This window comes from Heterocephalus glaber, unplaced genomic scaffold (genome assembly GCF_053883595.1).
Source record: "Heterocephalus glaber isolate CG9 unplaced genomic scaffold, H.glaber_assembly_v1.0 deba00000347, whole genome shotgun sequence".
In the NCBI taxonomy this organism is placed as follows: Eukaryota; Metazoa; Chordata; class Mammalia; order Rodentia; family Bathyergidae; genus Heterocephalus; species Heterocephalus glaber.
This window is the reverse complement of record NW_028258143.1, coordinates 22264402-22283997: the sequence shown is the minus strand read 5'-3', so window position 1 is coordinate 22283997 and position 19596 is coordinate 22264402. Positions and strand designations below refer to the sequence as shown.

At 53.0% G+C, this 19596-nt stretch overlaps 1 protein-coding gene across 2 annotated transcripts in view; it reads right to left on the bottom strand.

The window, feature by feature from the left end:
- Gli2 (GLI family zinc finger 2) overlaps positions 1-19596 on the bottom strand; it is a 222391-nt gene that overhangs the window by 18699 nt on the left and 184096 nt on the right. Inside the window, exons 4-7 of one of the 2 annotated variants that reach the window (XM_021236521.2) lie at positions 14162-14364; positions 10409-10594; positions 1222-1459; positions 410-629 (exon numbers count right to left, since the gene is read on the bottom strand). In XM_021236521.2, coding sequence (XP_021092180.2) covers positions 410-629; positions 1222-1459; positions 10409-10594; positions 14162-14364 — 847 coding nt within the window. The remainder of the gene's footprint in view (positions 1-409; positions 630-1221; positions 1460-10408; positions 10595-14161; positions 14365-19596) is intronic. The other variant, XM_021236524.2, reaches the window with a different exon arrangement.

Here is a 19596-nt window from a genome sequence, read left to right as displayed (position 1 = left end):
CAGTGCATGCCAGGCACCACTGTGCTAGAAGGCCCCGCATGCCAAAGGCCTGTGGGAAGGACTGAATAGAAGGTGTATGAAAACCTGTAGGAAATATGTGTTCTAGAACATAACTGCATATTATTGTTATTATTACTGTTCCTTCATCCATTTATGTCCTATGTTGTGCATGGAGTCCTAGGTTTCTTCACCTGCTTATTATGTTTATTGGACAGGAGGAGGCTGAACTGTGAGCTCAGGGCCCGTGTCGCAGCCTGAAGCCCTTTCTAACATGTAGCCTCTGCCCAGAAGACACCCCCCAGCCAGTCTGGGGCCCAGAGTTCTCCACCAGTTCCTGGCTTGGGATGGCAGGAACAGCCCTCATGGGGGCAGGGTGAGCTCCCAGCTCCTGCTCCCGGTGCCCACCTACCTGGTTGGCATTGGTCAGACAGTTGCTGCTGCCGCTGCTGCTGAGCTGGGTGGGTGCGGCACTGATGGAGGCGAGGGCCATAGGCTGCTGGGCCAGGAAGGTGGGTGAGGGCTGAATTAGGGGTGGTGTGTGTCCAAAGGCTGAGCCCAGGCCCCGCTGCTGGCTCAGGATTTGCTGGTAGGCCACGGGGTTGATGGGATGGGGGAAGGTGAAGGCTGGGCTGCAACAGAAAAGGAGATGGGAAGAGGCGATGGCCAGTTAGGCAGATACTTCCTGAGCAGAGAGGACCCTGCCCAGAAGAGTGAGATGGCCTTGGCAATGGCCGTGCTAAATGTACCACTACTAGGGCTTTCCCTCCTTCTAGTGCAAGTAGTGGCTGCCCACTGCCTGTACTCAGGCCTCACGTTCTATGCTTAACTCTAGAGCAGTGATGGTGAAAGCTTCAGAGACCTAGGGCCAAACTGCAACCCAAAACCCACTTATTTATCACTAAGTGCCCAAACTACAATTAAATCTGAATACTAAGGTTTTAATTTAGAAAAACAACTCTACATTAACATCTTTTGTCTTAAAATAAAAACACGATAACATGAGTACCATAGGTTGGCCACCACTGTCCTAGACTCTACTCCAGGGTACGGGCTGCAGGCTCAGCAGGCACCAGGCTCCATCGCCACTTCACACCCCGGCTTCCCCAATGCTCTGGCACCTGAGATGCAAACCTGCACCACTACTTTCTTATTTGGACCCCACTGGGCCTGCAGAGCCTGTTCTCATGGCCCCTCATCCACACTCCAGCAGGCAAGGCTCACCTGAGGGCACCCGCTGACAGGTGTCCATAGGAGCCACTGGCTGCTGAGCTGCTTCGAGAGTTGTTGATGTAGGCTACCAGAGAGTTGGGCGAGGTCCGGATCATCCGCTGCAGGTCAAGGCTGGCATCTGAGAGTGGAGAGATGGATAGCGCCCGCTTGCGGCTCAGGCGGGGTGTCACCCGGGGGCTGGAGAACCGGGACACTGTGCAACAGCCAACAAAAGGTGCGTCAGCATCACCTGTGTTGGGGGAAGGGACAATGGAGTTGGGAGAGGAAATGGGGATGGGTAGGTGGGAACAGGAAGAGCCTACGAGGACAGTCTGATGGGAATAACAGCTGTAGGGCAGTTGGGCAAGGGATGAACTCTGTCCCAGACTCAGTTTATTCAACTGTAAAATGAGGGTGATCAGCACAGGGCATGGTGAAGATCTGAGAAGGACAAAGCGAATTCACCGGGGAAGCCAGCTTCAGGTCAAGAAACAGAGTGTCCTCAAACCCTCTTCTCCCTTCCAGACCTGCCCCAAGGGAAGGCCCCTCTCATGGCTGTGTGTTAGAGGCGTGGGCCCTAGCTGAGCACTCTCAGAGGCAGTGGAGTCTTTCGGAAGTGGTGCCCAGCGGGAGTAAGTTAGGTATTGGGGGCGTGGCCTAAAAAAGGACATGAGGTGCATGGTTCTGCTTCACCACAGGCTCCTACCAGGGTAGGTTGCCTCACCACAGGCCCCAAATCAAAAGGTCAGTTGGTCATGGACTGGGACCTCCAAAATGGAACCAACATAAACCTTTCCTCTTAGAAGGTGATTTTCTCAGTATTTGTTACGGTGACAGAAAAGTAACACAGCCATTATCCCGGCTTTTCCCACCCTGCTTAATGTCGTCTATTTTTAAGTTTATGTAAATGAAATACAGTTCTTCTTTCATGTCTGGATTCCTTCCCATTGTGTGTGGCAGTAACTTGCTTGTCCTCACTGCTGCAGAGAATTCCACAGGGAGAAGAGAGTGTTAGGTGTTAGGTGTTCCAAAGTCATGGATCATGTTGCAACTGGGATCGCAACAACGTCTCCTCCAACACCCTGGCAGGGCATTTGCCAGGCAGAGACCGGGCTGCCCTCACACTCAGCACCATGCCTGGCGGGCTGGGAAAGCTGCTGTGACAAGGCAGGGAGGACAGGAGGGACAGCAGGAGGGGCAGCTGACACCATGTAGCTACGATTAAACACTGAAGCCCTCAGTTCTGAGGTTACCCAGGGCTTGGGGACCCTGCTGCTTTAGAATGCAGACCATAGTCCTATGCACAGAAACTCACGGTGTGCAGGTACACACACCAGCCACGTGTGCACACCCCCCCACAGACACATGTATATGTACACACAAAGGTACCTGCCCTAGCTGGCTGACCTTTGGACATGCTCTTATCTTCACTGGCTGCTGTCGCCCACACAGCTTCAGAAGGGAAGAGGGCCTGGCCCAGACCAGGGCTTCCTGCACCCCAGGGAACAGGCTCTCCCACTATGGCTCCAGTTTGTTTCTGCTTCCTTACAGCCCTGCCCGCTTCATCAGGATTCTGGATAGCTTGCTGAACACAATGGCTAGAAACTGTCTGCTAATATCGCTGGTCGACCCTACCCACAAAATTTCTGCCCTGTCTGCACCTCTGGACCTTCCTGAGCCCATTTCCTCTTTCTCAAGGGGTCTAATCACCGTGCAGACCTCCAGGGCCGATGTGAATTAGGAGGCACAGATCTGGCCCATAGCTGGGCACATGAGGCTGGATGCATCCTCACCTTGTGAACGCCTGTGTGAAGCATCAACTCCTGTGCCCCACTGGGCCCTGTCCGTCAGCCTCCCTTCACTGAAGGGCCTGCCTTCCTCCAGTGGCCTCCAGGTTCCCACAGGATGGGGGCACTGCCTGAAAACAATTCTGGTAGCTGCTCAAACATAGAGTCTCTGCTGCTCATCCTGCCTTCCTCCTGCCTGCCTGGTCAGACCTGCAGGGAGAGGGCCAGCTGCTCTGGCCACAGGGCCTGCCTCCCTCGGCCTCCTACTCATGGTCCTCATGGCTGTTTCTTCCTGGGGTGCTTCTGACCAACCCTGACCTGCTGGCCTCGGGATTATGTTTAATTGTGCACATGTTGGTGTCATGTCCCCAGCGTTGCAGAGCACCAAGGGCAGGGTGGGTGGCCTGTGAACCTCAGAGGCCCCAACCCACACCGATGTCCTCTAGAAGGCTATGTGAGCCTTAAAAAGTTGAAGCCTTGGGATCCCTGCTGGGCCCTGGGAGCAATCAGCTCCCACCCGCTCCATGCTGGGCCCAGCCTGGCCACTCTGGGGGGTGAGGTCCTGGGAAGTCCCTCTACTGCTGGGCCACAGAGAGAAACAGAGAAGGGCCTGGAATCCATGGGCCAGAAAGGGCTTCCAGCGTTGTCTCTCCTAACTTCCTCCTTCAGGGACATGGGGAGTCTGAGGCCACAGAGGGGAGCAGACAGCAGCAAGGGGTAAAGGGGATTCAGGTACTGGGATGCAGACCTGGGTTGGATGAGAGGCCAGTGGGGGGTGAGGTGGGGGTGGGGTATAGCCAGGGCACTTTGGCTGGATCCACAAGTCAGCTGTCAAAGACATAGAAACTTTGCTAATGACCTAAGCATAAAACTGGGTCAATGGCCAGCCCTGGGATGGTAACCCAATGGGGAGATAGATGTGGGAGTGGCCAGTGCATTCCAGAATAGCATAGTTGTAACTGTCCAAGTGCCACACCCTCTACTTTGTACATGTACTTTTCAACCAGAAGCATGAAATGATTTGGGGAATGCTTCCCTTGGATGAAAAAGTTGAGCTAATCAGAATGCACTTTTCTCTACATATCCTTGTCAGCTACACTGTCTTTGTGGCTGGGTGCTTATGCTATTGGGCCCTGAGGACTAGGGCTTGTGAATCTCTAGTAGGCAGGGATATAGAGGTGCTATGGTCGGGCTGTGTCTTCCAGACATTTATATAATTGGAAACCTTACCCTCCAATTCATAAGTTGATTGTACTTAGAGGAGGGACCTTAGAGAGATAATTAAGTAAAGTCATGAAGGTGGGATTAGTGGCTTTATAAGAAGAGGAATGAGACCCCACCTGGTGTACTTGTTCTGTCTTGCCATTGATGTCCCTGCTATGTTATGATGAGCAATAAGGTGCCTACTAAATATCACCACCATATTCTTGAACTTCCCAGCTTCCAGAACTGTGAGCTAAATAAACCTCTATTTTTAATACATTTCCAAGTCTCAGGTATTTTGTTATAACAACACATAATGGCCTAAGACTGGTGGGTTCACAGAAGGTACTCCATAGATGCTTCAGGCACTGTAGCTTGTTCTGCCCCACAGAGGGCCCAGTTGCATGGTAGGTGACTCACTCAGTCAACCACTCCTTTCTGTTGTTGCAGGAAGGTCCCCAGCCTACACGCCTGAGGATACAGGGATGCACACAGGTGGCCAACTGGCAGCCCCACTCCCCTGACCATGTGCTCTGAACAAGTGCAAAAGTGGATCCTCTAAAGACTCCCTGTTACTCACAAACAGAGTGGCAAATGGGGAAATATGAGATGAACACAAAAGAGCTCACGTCTTCTAAAGAAGAAACACACTCATCTTTGTCATACATTTTTTAAAAAAAGACTTTGCTGCTAATCCTTGGATTCCCACTCTCTTGGGCACCCCTAACAAGAGGAAACAGGCCAAATCTGACAGTGATATTCATCTCTGTTATTCCCACACCTCAAGGGAAATATGTTTATTAATGTGCTTCTTCCCTTGATAAATTACTAAATAGGAAGAAAAGCCTGGCACTCATTTCCCATAGCTTCACCTGTGATTTATAGCTGGGGACTGGCAGAGCCACGGCATCCATTCATCTATAGACGCACCTGTTCTAGCACTGGGCAGCCCCTGGGTGACTGGCCACCTGCCTGTCCTCACCTGGGCAGATGTCCTACCCTGCCTGTTCCTGTCACCACCTGTCTCTCCCACTGGTTCTTTTTCTTTTGCTCGTGCCCATTTGTTCATTCATCCAGCAGACCCTCCTCCAGCCTTGAGAAGTGCCAGGCACTGGCAGGCACTCAAAGACTCTGGAGGCACTCTGCCTCCATGGCACTCACTGTCTGGGTGAGAGATGAAAACAGTATCTGCAGTACCAGGCAGGATCCACAGGGGTTACCTAGTGAGGAATTCCCCAGGGAGCCCCAGCATGCTCCAGAGGGAGGTTGTTGCTTTCCTTGGGGCTCTGGGAGGGAAGACTCAGGCAGACCAGGCTCTGACCCTCTGAACCCCTCTACACTGGGTGGCTCTAGGCAAGTGACTGGCTGTCTCTGAGCTGGATCCCTGAGCAGAGGATGGGCTAGCTGCACCCACCTCAAGATCTTGTGGGCTGGTGGCCATTGTCTTATGCATTGTGCAGGGTGGGCCTCAGTGGAGCCAGAGCTGGGGACTCCCCCACCCCCAGCGCCTATGGACCCAGGAACCTGGGCTGAAGGACAGTGGGAGGGAGCTCTGTTCTGGTGCAGTGACCCAGCAGCCTTCCCCATACCCATAGGCATCCTCAGCACAGGGCTTGGATGTACCTTCCTGGGGAGAGCAGAATGAGGCCTATGGAAGTGCTGGTGTGTCCTGAACCCCCACAGTGCTCCCTGGGTGGCCCAACGACCTCTTGCAGGTCTCTTCTGGACACACTGAGGACATCCTTGAGAGTCCACCTTGAGGACCGCAACCTGCCCACACTTAGCTGTTCACAGCCCCTCTCTTATGTTCCCCTGCTTTTGGGGGAGCTAAGAGAGTCTGGGGCATGGAGCCAGGAGGCTTGGGTTTAGGCCACTAGCCCCACTGCTGAGTTATGTGACAAAGACATAGAAACTCAGGGTCTGGGCCAGGTTTTCCCCTGGCTTCACAGTGCTGGCCGGGAACAACGTGTCCTGAGGTTTACCAGAAGACTCATGAACACCACTCTGCCCATGCTGGTATCCAGCAGCTTGCGCTCTAGGACTTTCAGGCATGGTCTCTACCTCAGTCTCCCGTCCTGTCCAAGATTGGGGCTGGACTCCCTGCCTGACTTGAGCCTCTGGCAACTCCTGCACCGACTCTTCCTGCCTCTCTGTGGTATGATCAATGTAATTGGCTTTTGAGTCCCCCCTTCCCCTAGATCCACAGGCAGTATAAAGAACGGGTGTCACAATGGAGGTGACATCCAAGTCGAATTAGTGTCAATATGACAATAAAATATACAGCTTGGAGGAAATATGGGCTGTATACAGACAGCATTTCAATCGGAAACATTTCCATCTTCTCAATGTGGTAGGGGTGGGGGAAGGGAGGACATGCTGCAGCAGTGCTGTGGTTAAATCACCAATATTCAACAGCTTAACATGAGAAGATGCCATTTTAGGGCCCGAGTGACAACTAGTGAATTTTCTGCTCTCTAGAGAGCCTGCAGGGGGATATTCTTGGATCCCTGACGGATTCTCTGTACCCTTCCCAGGGGCTGGAGGGGGTGGGCTCACACGGGACCTGGAATCTCCTCGTCCTGCTACATCTTGGCCTAGGGCCCAGGCAGAAGGTGGGGCTGAATTTTTGGATCCCTACCCCCCCTTTCCAGGGGTCTGCTTGCCCTCCAGCCTTTCCCCTGCACTGTAGTGTTCCCCACATGTAGGGTGTATGCACGGCCCAGGTGAGATTAGGGTAGGTTCCATGGAGATGAGATAGGACATCCTCCTCAAATCAGATCAAGTTTTCCATGTCAAGAGAAAATATAAAGTTCCATTTAAGGCCTAGTTATTTAATTCAAAAAGGTAAGTCAGTTAAAAATACTAAATATGCAATCATGCCAATGGCACTTGGCTAAGGTAACAACCATACTCTGGTTAACATGTGCGCCAACTGGGGCCAAGGCACTGCAGGACGAGGCCCCACCCGGTGTTCCTATGTGCCTGCTCAGCTTGCCATACTGCCTGGCCGGTCCTGTCCCTGTGCCCTGTTACCCACTGCATCACTGTCCGTGTGTTGTGAGACAGACAGAGAAGGCCTATTCTCCCTGGCTTCCTATGAGCTCTCGAGGGCCCTTGTACCTGTGCAGAAGTCACACATCAAGGCTGTGTCTATGGATGACTTGCTGATGTGAGCCAATATGTCCTTAGAGACCCAGGACCCTCCTACAGGGGATCTCTGGAGCCAGAGAGCCAGTGCCATGTGACAGTTGGCTTCTTGCCTCCACAAGAATGCTGAGCAAAAGTGAACTTGGTGGAAAGATCTGCTCCATCTCTGCTATAGGGACTGAACTTCCCAGAGGGACTCCACAGGCCTGCTTGGCTGGGAACTGCTGGAAACACAGGAGCTGGAGGGGCCCATCTTGGCTCCCTGGCTCAGGGGAGGGTGTGACTGGGGCAAATCCCAGAGGCAAATCCTGTTTCTGCTGCCCTCCCACCCGGGTGAGGAGCATCGGCAGTGTTCAGTGTCTCAGACATGCCTCTGAGTGGCACATCTGCACCGGTATCGAGCCGAGTGGAAGTGCCTACAATATTCTAGAAAGTGGAGGCAAAGATTCTAGTTCTGGCTTAAACTTGTTTGAAGTGGTTGGAGGTGCGGTCCAGTGATATGTCCCATGCTTAGCATGGGGGAGGGGGAGCTGGATGCAACCTCCAGCACCAAAAAAAGAGAAGGAAAAGAAAAAAAGACTCTGTTTCTGCAACAAAGTGCGTTAAATAGTGACAAATGCAAAAGATCTGAGATTGCTCTGATCTTGGGTTATAATAGATTGGGAAACAGAAATCACCTGTTCTTGAAATCGTAGTTAAGGAAAAATTCCCACCCTCGCCTCATGGCTGACTCTGAGCATCTGACACCTTTATTTAGGCCAGCTCTGGAATCTGGTGATGCTTGAGATGGAAGTGGGGGAAGAGGGCGGGTGTGATGAGTTACTCAGTGGCTGCTGACGTCAGCCAGGAGTTCTCCTGCCCACCCATGAGCTCACCTCCTTGCCTGCCTCTATGGCCTTGGCCTTCCGGTTGCTCAAAGAAGCTCAGCCCCCCAGATGCTGCCCAGTGCAGAGTGCCCCAGAGAGAACAAAGCTGCGCCCCAGCCACTTTTCAGGCTGCCTGCCAGCCCGCAGCTGCTCTCCCACCACAGCAGTTTCTGCACTAATTAGTCTGTATCTTTCTACTCCAGTCCCTTTGTAACGACCACTCTCTTCCTCATCCTACGCACAGGGAGGGCCTGCCCGTCAGATGAGCCTCAACCTGGGACTTGCCATCTTGTTACACAGAAGGAGAAGCACTAGCCAGTTCTGATGGGGGAGACTTGGGTGCTGCTGGGTAGACCCAGAGGCCTGGGACTCTATTCAAGTGGTGACCTGGGTGAAGTCCTAGGGCACTGTGTGTGAATTAGTGTGGCAAACCAGCTGGTGCTGCAGGGTGGGGAGGTGTCTGGGGACCTCCAGTTCCCCAGAGGAGGCAGCAGTGAGACTGAGGGGTCTAAGCTCACAGTGTCAGAGAGGAGACCTGGAAAGGTGGCAAATAACTGGCTGGCCAAGGAAGGTGACAAGCCACACTTGGCAGGCCTCAGGGATGGCATAGATGGCAAAATGGTGAGAAAAAGGTGGCCAGGAGGGCCTTTGTCCTGGGATTAAGCCTCAATGGACAGAGGTGCAGACAACTGACACAGAATCCTACAAGAGGATAAGGGGGTGGCTTTGAAAGAGGGAAAAGAATACTTGAAGACAGAGACCAAAACTAGCATTGGTTGAGTACCTAGTATTAGGCCAGGTGCTGGTCACACGCACACAATGTGTTTAATCCATCCTAGGGTTACCACCTCGCCCCTATTTGGGGAAACAGGAGACACCCAAGAGGGCACAAGGACTACACCACTGGTTCCTATAAGCCTTAGGTGGGCAGGACAGAGAGAGTAAAACAGGAGCCAAGGAGGGAGCCTGCCACTGTGGCTCAGGACAGGCACAGGGAAGGAAGATAAATCAGCAAGGATGAGATCTCAGCCCTGCTTGAGGGAAGTGAGGCAGAACAGCAGGAAGGCTGGGGACAGAGCTGAGGTCAGGAGCCCACCCTGGGACCGGCAGATCTGCTGCCCACCAGCGCTCTCCAACCTGCCACAGTCAGCACAAGCCAGAGGGCATCAGAGCTGCCCCACAGGCCTCTGCCTCCGCCTGCCATGGGCCATTTGTGAGTGGAAAGGCCGGCCAGGCGGGGCTTGAGGAGATGCCTGCCTGCAGGCCAGCTGTGGCTCCTTTCCCTCTGTCTGGTTGCACACCCAGGCACCTCTGAGAAGGACCTGGAGCCACACTGACGGGAAGGACAGCCGTGCATGTGGCATTTGGCAGGAGGAAAAGACTCCCACTTACCTAAACAGGACACCTGCCCCCTTCCCTATCAAATAGGTGCTGCTTACAACCAAGTCTCAGTTATTGACGGCTGTGTCCTCCATCTGCTTGAATCCAAGATCTTGATGTTGACCTCACCTCTCTTCTTGTCCTTCAAGTCTCCATCTGATCTGGGGACAGTCTTGTGCCCCTGCCTTCACAGTCTACTGAAACACCACCAACCGTCAGATCTGCTAACTGGACCTCTGCTTCCCCTTGGCCCTACATCAGTTCTCAGATTAGCACAGAACAATATGCCTTTCAAGAATAAATCAGATCACTTCACCCCTGTGTGCGCCCAGACTTTTGCATGGCTTGCTTCTTCTAATGATGTGCTGGAATACCATCTTCCTAATCAGGGTTTCTCTGGCTTCCTTTTTCCAAATTGTACTCCCAGTCCAGCCTGTGCTCTCCCTCCTGGTTGCTACTTTGTGCCCCATTCCATTTATAACTGGTCATTCCATCTCATCATTCCTAGTGCTGTGTGGTGTCTGTTGGCCCCATTATACCATTGCTTCCACAAAATCAGAGATGAGTGTTTTGTTCATGGTGATGTCCACAATGCTTAGTACCCTTCCTGGTCCATACAACTCAGAAAGTGCTGTTGGGAGACTTGAGTCCTCTGTGGGGGGCAGTGTGGTGGCCACTGGGGTAAAGGTCTACCTCTCTCTCCCAAGGGAACAGAGAATGCTCTTTGCTGCCTCAAGGGGGCGGCCATCAGCGACCCCTCTGTCTTGCTTCCCTTGGGCCTGGACCCCCACTCCATAGTTACACCCCAGCACTCACCATCCACTGGGTTGAGGTAGTCGTGGAGATGGGGTGCACCAGCAGGACCCCCACTCTGCACCAGAAGGTCCCCATAGGGTGCAGGGTGGCCAGCCATGAGCGTCATCTGGGGGTAATAGTCCGAGGGGTTGGTGCCTGGGGCAGCGAGGCCAAATAGGCCCCTTTCCTTCAGGTGCTCGTGGGTCACTGTAGGACAAGAGAGAAGGAAGCCATCAGAACCCAGCACTAGCTGCATCTTTCCTGACCGAAGAAAGAAAAGAGAAACACATATCTGTCCGAGGGGTCCCTCCTGCCCACCTGTGTGTCATTATCAGCTGTGAGCTGGGCCCCATCTTCACCAGTGTGGGGGGCAAGCCACTGCTGCAGAGAGAGGCCAGGTCCAGCCTCGGCCTGCCTCCATCACCTTAGTCATAAATAATCTCCCCTTCCTCCCTGCCAGAGCCCCAGGGTGACAAGATCCAGGGCCCAGCACCCTTTAAAGTGGGAAGATAATGTGAAAGGAAGTGCCATGGCAGGTAGCATGGGCCTGGTCAGCCTTCGACAGAACATCCAGGGCAAGGTGGATGCCGGGAGTTTCTGGGCCTTGGCCAATGCCCGTAGCTCCTGCCCCCATGGCGCACAGCCCAGACTGGAGGAGGTTGATTCTGAGTATCTGGGGGCCTGGCACTCAGTACTGCTGGGCTAGAGAATGACTTTGAGTAAGCTTGGGCACCAAACACATCTATGAAGACTCCTGGCTTTTACTAGATGTGCAAAACCGGAAGGTGCCATCTCAGCTTTCCATCTGTAAAATGGGAGTAAGAATGGCCCTTCTGAAAATTGCTATCAAATCCCAACTGCTCCACTCAGTGTGTGACAAGCGCTCACTCACTGGGTGTGCAGCAGGCCAGTTCTGAGGGGGTGCTCACAAGCATTCCTCAATCTTACTGTTACTAAAGCACCAGGAGCTGGAGCCATCCTTGCCAGACCCACAGAGCAGATGAGGTCTCCAGCCTTTAGTTCAATACCTTGTGTGAGGTCCCTCGGTGGCCAAGTGGCACAGCTGGATGGAACCTGTAGTTTGAATCTAGAGCTGAAGTCCTAACCACTGTGTGTCATGGCCTCTCTGCTCTTAGTGCTGGCCAACAGAGTGCCATTTTACGTGAATTTGGTGGAGAGATGAAAGAAGCAGATGGAAGGCACCGGTCTCCTCTTCCCCTTCCTCCTCTTGCTCTGAACTCCAGCCAGGCTGACCACCCTAGTGTCTGCCTACTCTGTCCACTCTGAACAATGCCTTGCTCACTCCCTTCCCTGAAGCCCTCCCTGGAGATCCCTTTTGTTCCCAGGATGCACATGGCTTGGTAAGCACTGCCTGGGATTGCTCATGAACTTTCTTTCCTGATAGGATTGCTCTGTGGGCCAGATACACCAACTCTGGCCACTTAATAGCTTGCTCTGGGGCTGGTGGAACCTTGGGGTATCTGGTCTACCTGCTGTGGGAGTCAGAGGTATGCAAATTAGCCAGGTGACCGTGGTGCTGAGCCTGTTCCTTCTGTCTCACTGGGTGTGGCTAGAGTGAGTAGCTGTTACAGGAACCACACCAGTGTTTATGTTGAAATTAGGCATAACAGGGTGCTCCAACCAGAAAGGTCTCTTCTCCAAGGCACCTGTCTCCCACCCATTTCTGCAGGGGCCACACTGCAATCCATGTAGTGACTCCTGAGTATCTTAGGACACTCTTGCTTTCCTTCTCCTGTGACACCTCTTAGGGCCCAGTGTGGCTCTGGCAGGGCTGCTGGCTTCTGCTTCTTCTTAAGAGCACTGCTACTATGTATTAGTATACAAAGGTTGCTACAATAAAAGGCACAAACTCAGTGCTAATTATTGTTAAAACAACAGAATTTGGACTGGGAACGTAGCTCAGTGGCACTGCACCTGCCTGGCAAGCTCAAGGTCCTGAGTTGGATCCCCTTTAGCAGGGGAAAACAACAACAACAACAAAAAACCCCCCACACACTCAGTATAAAACAATAGAATTTTATAGCTCTGGAGGCCATAAGTCCAAATTCAAAGCATCAGCAGGGCAGGCTCCTTCCAGAGGATCTAGGGAGAACCTGTTTCTTGCCTCCCCCAGCCTCTGGTGGCTGCTGGCCTTCTTGGTTGTGACCACATCATTCCCATCTCTGTTTCTGACTTAACATCACTGTCTCCCCAGGTGTCTCTTATAAGGACATCTGTCATTGGTGTGAGGTCCCAGGTAGATAACTGAGGATGATCTAGATTTCTAAATGAATGATAATTGGAAAGCCCTTTTTCTAAATGAGGTGACACCCACAGGGCCAGGGATGAAGATGTGAGTTCATCTTTAGGGACATCATTCAGTGTTGGAGACAGCATCTGGAGCCTGATGAGCACCCTCATGGTGCCACCAGCCTATCCCTGGCTGGGTCATCAGGAGTAATGGGACCTTTCCACAAGTCAGCAACTTGGGTGGAGTCGTATCATCTTCAGGACCCCATCTCAGTCAAGGTCACTTAAGGGACCCATGTGAAGTTCAGAGCTGGATTTTAACCATAAGGGGCCATTTCCCAGTGGCAGCACATTCTGGTTGGCTATTTTTAGGCCTGGTGGTCACAATCACTTGCCCTGCTTAGTTTGCTTCTAGAGAAGACCAGGCAGATCACAAACTTCCTTCCTCCTGGAACATAAGCCTGATGTTTCAGGGCATGGTTTTTTCACACTTGGAAGCCAGGAGCCCCTTATCACTGTGGAACTTCAGCCAGCACCTTCACAGAGCCAGGCCTCAATTTCAGCTCAAGATCACACCCTGAAGGTGGGAGGGGACACATTTCTCTGGGGTTGAATGACAGCAATAACGAGGGACTGGCTGGGGCCGTGTTTCCCAGAGCCTCTGCCCATGGGCTCACAGTGCACACTTCAAATGTCTTTTGGCTTAGAAATGATCCTGGCCTGAAACGTTAAGCCTCAGTGGCAGTTCTGAGAAGATGCTGCTGGGTTGCTTTCAAGGATAGGACCACAAGAGGCTAACAGCACTGTTAGAGCAGCACTGCAGGGCAGAGGGTAGTGCCCATGCCATGCCAGGGAAGGAGGTGCACTTACCAGCTCCAAGTATGCTCTCTGCTGTCCAGTGCATGTGTGGATGTATGTACCCATGAGTGTTTGCATGTATGGGTTGGGGAACAGAGGGTGGAAACCACAAGTATTTTAGATCTGAAAAGCTTATTTGTATCATGTGATACTGCCCTGTCCTGACTCCGACTGGTGGTGGCTGGCTGGTTTCCAAGATGGACCAATCAGTTCCAAGTTCACTCCTGGAGTGTCAGGGGCTGGACTGCCACTGGTAGGCCACCTGTGCTGACCTACATGGGGCCCAGAAAACAGACACAGGGGACAGCCAGCCAGCGCTCCCTTCCTCCTGCTCTGGGGCCCTGTGAGACACTCCCTACACAACACCCCTTTCCTTAACACCAGCTCCTGCAGACTCCAGTTTATTTCAGGGTGTGGTTCTCACCCAGGACAGGACCTACACGAACGGACCTTCACCCTTCTGGCGAAGCATGCAGAAGAGCTCTGTAATAAGCACAAAACCCAGGGAACTCCCAAATCTCTCAGCTGTCACCATTCATTTGCTGAAAAGTCTGTATTCAGAAGCAGTGGGAAGGAAAGCCAGCCTGGTCACAGTCCCAGGGGACAGAGGCTGTGGTGAGCCCGATGCCCCTTCAGAAGCCCTTCCCAGCCCCAGGCCCTTCTCACCGTCAGTGGGGCTGAGGCCCCTGGCTGCTGAGATCATGGAGAGTGTGGGACTGCTGTGCACAGACCGGAGGTAGTGCTCCATGTGGGGGTTCACGTAAGGGTGGGGGGCGTTGAAGGGGGACTCCCCAGGACCAGCAGGGTGCGGCGAAAGCCGGATCAAGGAGATGTCCGAGATGACAGGGCTGCCGCTCAGAGTGGGAGGCCTGTGGGGACAAAGCAGTGACCTCAGAAAGAGGGCGCACAGGGCCTCCAAGAACCCAAGAACCCCAAACCGACACGAACAGCCCTTGATTGTCTAGGAAGACTCGCCACAAAACCCTGCACTTTTTATTTCGTACACTGAGCCCTGTCTTGAATGTCCACCAACAGGGATCCACGGGGCTTGTTTCCTGTGGCCTGAGCTGGCCACTTCCAGACTCTGCACCCCATAGGGCTTTTTGTTCCCAGCTGCCTGGGCCTCTGAGCAGCTATAAGGGTGTTTCAGGGTCATCTACTCCAAATCGTGTCCCCTTGAGACAAATCAGACTTTACTAAATCACTCGGAGCCACATTTACCAAGATCTGAGCTTCAATTTTTCAGAAAATAGGGTATCTTTATGGTTTGACACAACATAAAGAGTATGGGTGAGAATCAGACTAGATTGGAATTACAGCTGAATCACACTAAACAGTTAATTTCTGCATCTGTAAAACAGGACAATAATGTGTCTGTTACATAGAGTTGCCATGAAGGTAAAAGTCCTCTAAACTGTGCCTGACTCTCAGCAGATAGGCCATATAAGACAGCTGGGATTATAGCATTACTCCCCCACCTAGGACAAACCCAGAAGTGCCCAGGAAGCCTCTGCATCTTCCCACAGGACAGATGGTGCATGCGTGAAAGGTATGATGAGAATTGGTTACTCTGGGCAGAGAATGATTGCTCTGGAGCTGAGCAAACTGGAGATAATTACTGATTTTATGTTCAGCGGTGCATGGAAACTGGGCTTACAACGCAGTACAAGCTAGGACCCAAACAGGTGAGGTCCAGATGTCTTCCTATTTGGGTTTTACAAACTTCCCACAAGAGGCTACTCTTCAGGGCGTGGAGGTAAATACTCTGCTACACATGTGACTGCAATGGATGTGAAGACCCAGGGATCCTGCCAATTCTTACCAGCTTCTGTGCTTTGGCCCATGCCAATCCTTGACTGCCTCCTTCTCATCCCTACAGCCCAGTGTGGAACCCACTGGGTGACTCCCCCCCAAAGCCCCTTCCCCTGGCTCGCACCCTTCTCTGCTCTCAAGGTGCATTGTTTTGGTCTCCAGTTGGTGGGTCCATCTCTCAGGGTGACCAAGTTCTTCCGGGAGTAGGGTGTGTCTGGGCACTGCTGCACACTCAGCTGGCACACTAAGAAGCACTGAGTTTTTTTCAGGATCATTGACAAGCACATGTTTGTGTGTCAAACACCAAGGCTGGCAGAAAGCAGCCTCGGGGATAATCAAGAGCCACCACTTCTTGTAGCTGTTCTCACTCCCAGTCCACCTCTAGAGCCAGAGCCACCTGCAAGGAGTTGTCATTAAGTGTGAGGCCTTAAGATATGGCTTTGCTCTGGGCAGGGGCTGTGTCTCAAGGGAGGAAGAATGGAACAGATTGATGTACCCTCTGGCCAAGGACAGCTCCTGCTGGCATGTGACTACAACAGGAAGGACACATGATTTTGGTAAAAGACTGAAGAGAACATCACTCCACCCTCCTGGCTCCCAGGGGTGGGCATGGGGCTGAAGGAGACACACCTGGAGGCTAGGTATGCTACAGTGACAAGTAGATGTCCATGGGCTGGAGGACAGCTCAGGCACCTCCTGTCCCAATTCCCTGGCCCTCTCAGGGACACACCAGGCAGAGCAAGTTCCCAGAGCCTGCAGTGGCTGGGTCTTGAGGACACAGCAGCCTGTGGTCACTGAAGCTGGTGGCCCTAAGTGGCTTGCCCAGCTCCCAAACCAGAAACACTATCTCTGGCCCCAAGGTTTCACTGCAGATGGTGGCAGCTACAGCTGAGGCCCCTAAGCCAGCAGTCACATGGGGCTTTCCAGCAGCACACGGAGGCCACATGATGGCCCCGGTGAGTCTGTCTGAGGTAAGCCAGATCCATCCAGCCAGATGAGTCTCTGCCCAGGAGGAGGCAGGAGTGAGGTGGTGCTGCGGCTGTACAGGGCTGCCTGAGAATGGGCACCTGTCCCCCGTGCAGGAACTTGGACTTCTGTCTCTTCAGAGTAGCTGCCACCTTTGGAGGAAGGTGAGCTCTGCCTCCCCTTTCCCTTACCTGTCGTCAGCAAGGACACGGGACCTCCCATAGGCCGCTGTCCTCCCTCTCCAGGCCTGAGGTCATGGGGATATCCCTGAGCTCCTTGCAGGATCTCAGCCCCTGGGGTCATGGCAGCCCCTCCAGCACAGAAGCCCTGGCTTCATGCCCACCAGGCCGGGCAAACAGCTCCTGTGCCAACAGCTGTGCCCAGACAGGGGATCACATCCCAGGGCTGTGCAGCCAGAAGGAGGCAAGTAAGGGTCTCCTGGAGTGGGCCTTATTCCCAGGATGGTGCCCCTTGTCCAGGGCTGCACTGCACCACTGGGGACTCTTACCTGGATGGGATGCTCAGAGGGGCTGCTGCCCAGCCTGAGAACAGACTCCCCAAGGGAATCTCAGCACATGAGGAGCAGATCTGGCTTTGGGAGGCTGTTCTGTAGGACCCAGAGCTTGGAAGGTGGGGAGACAGAACCCTACATGGGGGCACAGCTTGCCCCTTCAAGAGCTCTAGTTGTCTTGCTAGCACTGATCCTTTTACTTAGCTGAGTGGCCTCAGCCAGGTTGATGACCTTTTCTGGTGGCTTACCAGGGTGGTAGAAAGAGACAAGTGCATATGGTAGGGGGTTAACTCGTGTTAGTTTCCTTTCCAAGAACAAGTCAACTTGGAACATGGAGCGTCTGTTGACCTGGGGACTCAGGGCACCCAGCCAATTGGTCCATCAGCCAGTGTAGCCAAGGATGACTCTCTAGACACTTCCTCCAGGAAGCCTTCCTAGATGTCCCCTCTACACAAGGCCACCTAAATCACAGCTATACCCTGGCAGCTTAGCACAGGGCAGTGACATGCCAGCCACCAGAAGGCCATATGTACATATTTCCTCTTTTGATCCAAATAAAAAATTCCTAAAGTAGGTACTTTCTGCTCATTTTACAGATGACAACACACCAGGAAGACCAAGTCCCTTGGCCATTATCCCTCAGCCAGCAGGTGGAGGAGCCACACCCAACTCAGGTGAGTTTGGGCTCAAGCCTGTGTCCTCAGTGGAGAAGTGGGTGCTCTTGATGAGTTCAGTTCTTTATGTGCCAAGCCTGGGCTGGGGGCAGGATCAGGGAGAGGGCAGCACCTGAGAGCAGAGCAGCTTTTACCTCACACTGTTTCAGCCCCTTATGTCCCCACCTCCACTCCATGGCCACACATAGCCTACTTCAGGAGGGCCAGGGACCTCTACCTCACATTGTGTCGTACGTGACTGATAAGAATCCAGGGTCATTGTCATTTCCAAGACATTGTCACTTTGCCAGACCAAACAAAGCCAAAGGATGAGTCTCAAACGGCAAAATTCCAAGGATTATGAATTCACTGGGGGAAACAGGGAGCTTCCAGCAGCCCTGACCCCATACCAACAGTGCCAATCCATAAAGGAGTCTTTTGGGGCTTCCAGGACCTAAGCTTTGCTTTCTTCAATGCTTGGCACCACCCCATGATCCAAATGAGAGTCCTGGGCATGTTGGGTGCTGGGAGTGCCCCCTCATCAGCAAAGGTGTCTGCTAGTGAGGTCTGCACCCTGCTCCAGGCTAGTCCCACCAGCAGCCTCCCTCCTGTTTCTATTTCTACACAGTTGTGCTGTAGGGGCCAGCCTAGTCTGAACCATGGCTGTCCGTGCCTTGCACTCTGGCAGCTGGCAGAGGTTCAAAGAGGCAGCCTTGAGGACAAGAGGAGGAGCCAGCTGTCTGAGCTCAATGTAAACAGCAGTGTTACAGACACACGAGTGTGCACATCCACACTGCCCTGGGTGACAGAGCCGCCCTCTGCACTCTGCTCTTATACACTGCTCCGAGCTCCTCTGAGCCTGGCCTTACCAGAAGATCCTTCTTAAGTTTGTTCACTCTTTCAGTGAGGCTGCCCTGAGCCCACACTCTGTGTCCAGGGAACTTCAGGGAGGTCAGAGTCCTCGTGGAGGAGGCAGACTGAACCAGGTGAGCACAGGGCAGTGCGATAGGAACACAGTGCATAGGAAGAGTTCCCTGACTGTCCCTGATCTGCACTTCTCCTTGCTTGCAGGCTGACACAGTTGTGAGATGAGATGAACCAAGTATGGAAAGAGTGCGGGGTAGCATCAGGTGCTTGATAGGGAGAGGAAGGTTTCCTAAAGAAGGTGAATTCTGGTTGAATCCTGAGGGATGAAGAAGAATTCATGAGGAAATACATTATAAACAAAGCAGGCAGCATGTGCAAAGAAAGGCTGGAGCATAAAGCTATGTGTGTGTGAAGGTAATGCCTCAGGCAGTGGGGCAAAGCCTACAGAGCACTTTGGGGTGGATTGATGGACCCACTTTCTTTCTTCTGCTCTGGGCAGGAGGACATATGACCCAAGTGCATGTGGTCAGAACACTCCCTATCCCTGGGTACCTTGACTGGTTCAGTGATGGGCACATGCCCGAGGCAGCCACTCTGGCTGGAATTAGTGAGAAAGAAGGTCTCAGGTTCATAGGGTGGCTAAGCTGGTAGAATGCAGGCATGGAGCTGCTGGGGGACCTGGGAGAGGGGAGAAGAATGAACTGAGATGGGATCAGCTTCTACTTGAGCCCCTGGGTCCAGATTCAGTTTTGCCTAAAACTGGCTTTTCCAGTTATCTGAGCCAAGAGCCAAGATCTGTGTGTGTGTGTGTGTGTGTGTGTGTGCGTGCGCGCGCTGTAAGTCGCTTCAAACTGAGTTTTTCTGTCTTAGGCAACTGTCAGGGCTTGTCCAGGGAGGCCTTGACCATTACAGCCTTCCCCTGCCCAGTGACCCCTGATGTGGCACCCTGCAAGGCAGACCTGAGCCCCAATTCCTCAGGTCTGTCCACCTTGTGCCTGCAGGGCTGGGCCCAAAATGTCAGTGTTGGGGCAGAGGAAGTAAAGACAGAAAGGAGGGAAAGGAAAAATGGGGGGCAGGACAAAGCACAGAGAGGCATCACTGGACACTGCCACAGGAAAGCTTCCAGTGCTGACTTGAGTCGTCAACACATGCTGATCATCCATGTGCAAGGCATCCAACAGGCCTACAAGGTTGGTTGGATTATTCCATTTTAAAGATGAGAAAACAGGCTCAGAGAAGTCATGTGTCTTGCCTAAGGTCGTAGAGCTGGAAGAGGAGGCAATATCTCTGCT